Below are 5,218 nucleotides of genomic sequence, written 5' to 3'. Positions count from 1 at the left end.
ACCTCCGGTTGTGGTGGCAGGTGCCACGTGTCGGCTGCTGGGCCTGCTGCCACGTACTTTTGTCAATAATGTTTGAAGGTGGTCCATTAACACGTTTGTACGTTAACGATTCCCCTGTCCATTAACACTATTTGTTGGATCAACATGGCAGCAATTATTGCGCTTCCATCCAACAAAATTGTCAAATCGCTAACGATCCTGCCGTCCGTCGGTTCTCCTACCAACGGGTCGAGCTTTCTTTCCTTCTACGTCTATATATGGACAATATATTTGTGAGGGAAAACAAAAGTCCGGACAGGCGGAAGAAACGCGAAAGGGAAACTACGTGGTTCGAGGGTCCAACTCCTAGAAACATCACTCGAGCTGAGCCTCGAGGTGCGCGCACGCGGAAGGCCTACCCGTTAAAATCCCGGCAAATCCCCTCCCGTCTCTCGCGCTGCCTCCCTACTCTCCCGTCCCACCGCATCGCTCACCATGGCCGCTGTCGGCGAGGCCTCTGGCCGCCGGGCGGCCAGCTGCTTCTTCGAGGTCGGCCAGCGCGAGATCGGCTCATCCAGCTCCCGCGCTTCGTCCTGCCGAATCAGCGGCTCCGAGGTGCTCCTTTCTCAATTATTTCCATTTCAGTGTGATCTCCTGTACTTTTCTGATTTCGGTTGGTTTCTCGGGCGGATCGAGCATCGCTGACCGCGGATATCGTTAGGGAATAGGGAACCTTCTGCATATTTCTGTCGGCAGGGGTGAAATACTGGAATAGGATAAGCACGTTCGTAGGCGGCAGCTTGGTCTCGCTGTTGCTTTATTGAGGTTATTTGGTTGCATATGCCTTAGAACATCTCTAGCAGACCCCGCAAACCGTGGTCCTACAAATTTCATTTACGGTGGGGGGTACTCCATCAGCGAGTTAGAGAGGACGAACGCCATGTCGTACTCCTTCAACACCGTCACCGTGCCGCTGCAGCTTCGTCTCCGGCGGCGGCCGCCGCCTCCTTCGCGTCGAACCACGCACGCTCCGCCGTCGAGAGACGCTTGAGCGTGGGCGAGAAGATCCGGTCCAACCGGTCGAAGTTGCTCCAGGCCCGGCTGCCGCCGCTGCGGGAGAGGGCGCCGCGCACGCGCGCCTGCACCTTGCGCCACTCCTCCACTGCCGGACGGAAGGAGGAGCTACCCACCTCGTCGTCATGGCGGCGCTTGCGAGGCGGCTAGCCGCCGCGGCCACCCCTCCCACGGCCCGCGCTCGACATCGGGGCGAGGTTCGGGTGGCTACCTGTGCCGCAAAAGGCTACCGGAGGAAAGGGGATTTGTCACCGGAGATGACGATTTGCGGCGGAGGGTAATACGGGAAATGCTGGATGCGAACCCTAAAACGGGGGAGCTCCGGTATATGTGCAGGAATCGGGGGCGGTTTACGGTCTGCCCATAAAAAAATTACTGGCCGGGCCGTTTTTACAGGATCTACTCGGGCCTATTTTTTGACACGAACCGTAAATCCGCCGGGCCGGCGAGATTTTAAGGGATATGCTAGACATGCTTTAGTCCTGTCTTCGCTTTTTTTTAGAGAAAAGGTGAGGGACCGATTTTATAAATAAAGCCACGAGGCAGAGATATGCTCTTAGTCCTGTCTTTGCTTTATGTACCTTGTACCGTAAAGCTGAAATCTCTGATGACATGGACACAGGTGTTGGCTGTAGCCCAGAGCCCCAGACCATTATTTAAATACGGACATACGGTCATACCGTCAGTGACCCGGGGCTCTCTTTTTGACATGTTGGATTGTCATAACTCTGTTCTGGACAATATTTACCAAGTTCCAGTAGCTTGGTAGTTTTGTACATGTTGGAATGCCATAACTCTGTTCTGCAATTGTGGAATTCTTGCGTTTCATGCTTACTGTTTGCTATTTTCATCTTGTCCTTGTGAATAGGGCCTAATTTTGCGGATGAACCAATATGGAAAGTTGCGAGGTCATAGTGGCTGTGTTAATACTATAAGCTTCAATCCTGCTGGTGACCTCCTTGTGTCTGGTTCAGACGACACAGACATCATACTATGGGACTGGCTTGCTAAAACTGAAAAACTAACTTACCCTTCTGGACATCAACAAAATGTCTTTCATGCTCGTGTGATGCCATTTACAGATGACAGCACCATTGTGACCGTTGCTGCTGATGGCCAGGTCTGTCTCTACCCATGCTTGAGTTTTTTTCTTGCTGTATTAGTAGTATTAGTACTAATCAGATATTCACAAGTATCCCGATGAGTATGTACTGTTTTTTATGTGACCAATATCACCCTTACGAAACTCTAGAGTAATAGCACCATACATAACTAACCAAAAGGTCACCTGTAAGCCATGTCTTCAAAAGCTATCTTCATAAGACCTTACATGTAATTTTTTTTTCGATATTGGTTATGTATGGAATGCTTTTTCTGGCTATCAGTTGTCTGCAGATTCATTAAATTTACCATTCTGTTCTGATAGTCATTTCAATCCCCGCTTGTCCTCAGGTTAGGGTGGGACAACTGAAGCAGGGTGGTGAATTCACAACCAAACAAATTGGGGAGCATCATGATCGTGCGCATAAGATGGCTCTCGAACCAGGAAGTCCTCACATACTTTACAGCTGTGGAGAGGATGGCTTGGTACAACACGTATGTCACTGCTCCGTTATATGCTAGTATTAAAGCAACAAATATACACATTTGGACTGAATATTTGTTTCTTACAGTTTGACCTGCGCAGTGATTCACCAACAAAGCTTCTCACCTGCTATTCATTCTCAAATAGAAGGCGTCGTGTAAGACTGAATACCATTGCTATTGACCCACAGAACCCTAATTATTTTTCGATCGGTGGCTCCGATGAGTATGTACGGCTGTATGATTTTAGGAAAATAAACTTGGAGTCTTCAAGCAATATGAACCTACCAGTTGATACCTTCTGCCCTAAGCACCTTCTTATGGGTGGGAAGGTCCACATCACTGGTATTGCATACTCTTATTCAAGCGAGTTACTTGTCTCATACAATGACGAGCTTATCTACCTGTTCCAAAACTATATGGGTCTTGGTCCGAATCCTGAATCAACACAGCCAGAGCATTTGGACAAGCTCGAGCAGCTACAATCATACTCTGGTCACAGAAATTTCAGAACTGTTAAAGGAGTCAGTTTCTTTGGACCCAATAATGAATATGTTTTGAGTGGGTCAGACTGCGGGCATGTGTTCATTTGGAGGAAAAAGGAAGGTGAATTGATGAGGATCATGCGCGGCGATAAACATATCGTTAATTGCATCGAACCCCATCCGCATTTTCCCTTCCTAGCTACTAGTGGGATAGACAACACCATTAAGATTTGGACACCTTCGTCAAGCAAAGTGATGCAATTGCCTCAATATGCAAATAAAGTAAGTCTTATACTTTGTTGGTGTTGCACTCGGTTCGTACAGTTGTCCGTGTACTTGCTCTTGGTGTTGCACTCGGTTCGTATTTTACAGTAATGTTTTGTTGCATGACAGGTAATAGCTTCAAACGCGCGGGAGAGGCAATTCTATGCCTCCCGAGGAGAAATGACACTTTCAGCTGACGTCATGATGCGTATCTTAAGACTGCAAAGTACACAATCTGAACTGTACGCAAATCATGAACCATCTGCTGCCGATTTCGCAACTGGTGGTGATGAGACTTTCTTCATTGGGCTTGGTGATGGTGATGGGAACCAAAGATCGAACTCTGATCCCAGGGAATGCATTGTGACATGAGGCCATGTTTTTTAGGTTGCAACTTCACATTCAGTGATGTTTTAGTGGCGGAAAACTGATTGGCAGTGTGTCACAACCTGCTACTTGTCTTTTCTGTTATTGTGTTATTAGTATGTTAGTATGTTCAAATCTGTACTCAGTCTAGTAAAATAACGGCGTTCCTGGTTGAAAGGAGGATGACCCCCGGCCTCAAGGAGGATGAACCCTGGCCTCTTCATCTGAGAGTGCATATGCAGTCGCTTTATTATTGTTCAAAGAGACCTTATAAAGTAGTACATCAGGAAGCCATCATCTTAGCAACATCCTACGCTACTTTTATCTACTTGATGAAGAGGTACTGATAGTCCGAGCCTAATACCAAACATACATCACATAAATGCCTAACATCTAAACCTGGAGGTTTCAACCAAGCCACATACTAGGTTTGAGGCGCAAACCGGTCCGACGCACTTTCATAGGTCGTTGCTGTCGTCTTCCACTGATCCATCTTCAGAGCAAGTATTGACGCATCAATCTTGTCAGGTCTACCATCGACGCTCCCACGGCGCCAGACAACGCCTCCTCCCTGTGCGTGTTGTGATAACTGTGCAACATGTATATAAGTTTCATGGGCTGAATCAGCACTGAAACCTAATGTAGCATTTGATAACACCTCCTTTTATGTTCGGCATACCTATCTTCTTCCTCCGTTCATAAAAATAAGATGCTTTAACTTTTCATGAATTGGATGTATGTAGACACGTTTTAGTGTGTTTGTTTTTATTTATTTTAGTTCGTATCTAATTTATATTTTAAAATATTCAAAACATCTCATATTTATGAACAGAGGAAATATCTCTCAAGGAATCATTCGAGTGCACCTAGAAACTTCAACAACTTTCTCTGAAATGTTCCTTCAGTAAAATGGACTGCGTTTCGGCTTACCAAAAAAAGAAGATGACCAGACTAAAACTGCATTTCTGCTTTGGGTGGGCAAGAAAAGAGACATGTTATTGAGTATCGTGATTAGATTAGAAACATCGTATAGACTAGAAACTATTCTGAATTGTTTTGTACTCCAAGTAGATTATATATATGCTTACAAGACTGCCCTATGGTTTGTTCGCCGGTCGTGTTGAGCGGCTGCCTTAGAAAGTTTTTTTCTCGATCCATTTATCAGGGTTTCTCTCTCTTTCTCGCCGGTCGTATTAATAGGTGTTTTTTTGGTTTTCGGATCTAAGATCAGTTTGCCTCGCCTGCCGCCGCCGTCGACCACCCACGCGCCTTTACTCCAACACCGGTGCGACCGACCGGCTTCTTCCTCGACTTGGCAACCTTGTGCGATGAGGCGGCCCCTCACGGCCGTTGTCCGCGTGTCTACCTGCCCGCCGTCCTGCTTCGACAGTTCGCAACCCTGCTCTGTCCGGGACTTCTCCATCACCACGCGCCTCCGTCGCGTCTGAATTGCCGCCCTACCGTCT

At 47.2% G+C, this 5,218-nt stretch overlaps 1 protein-coding gene across 1 annotated transcript; it reads left to right on the top strand.

The window, feature by feature from the left end:
* The first annotated feature begins 303 nt into the window (after positions 1-303).
* Positions 304-3,975, top strand: LOC119290725 (DDB1- and CUL4-associated factor 8-like). The gene is made up of 5 exons (XM_037569358.1): positions 304-594; positions 1,922-2,173; positions 2,506-2,649; positions 2,727-3,404; positions 3,516-3,975. Exons 1-5 carry the CDS (start codon positions 475-477, stop codon positions 3,756-3,758), a joined length of 1,437 nt encoding a protein of 478 aa, XP_037425255.1. The 5' UTR covers positions 304-474; the 3' UTR covers positions 3,759-3,975.
* Positions 3,976-5,218: the final 1,243 nt, after the last annotated feature.

The sequence above is a fragment of the Triticum dicoccoides genome, chromosome 4B (assembly GCF_002162155.2).
Source record: "Triticum dicoccoides isolate Atlit2015 ecotype Zavitan chromosome 4B, WEW_v2.0, whole genome shotgun sequence".
Classification (NCBI taxonomy): Eukaryota; Viridiplantae; Streptophyta; class Magnoliopsida; order Poales; family Poaceae; genus Triticum; species Triticum dicoccoides.
This window is presented reverse-complemented; position numbering and strand designations above follow the sequence as displayed.

Coding starts and splice junctions, on each gene's coding strand:
- LOC119290725 (XM_037569358.1), top strand. CDS start 475: ATGGCCGCTGTCGGCGAGGCCTCTGGCCGCCGGGCGGCCAGCTGCTTC. Junction 2,174..2,505: donor CCGTTGCTGCTGATGGCCAG/GTCTGTCTCTAC, acceptor GCTTGTCCTCAG/GTTAGGGTGGGACAACTGAA. Junction 2,650..2,726: donor AGGATGGCTTGGTACAACAC/GTATGTCACTGC, acceptor TGTTTCTTACAG/TTTGACCTGCGCAGTGATTC.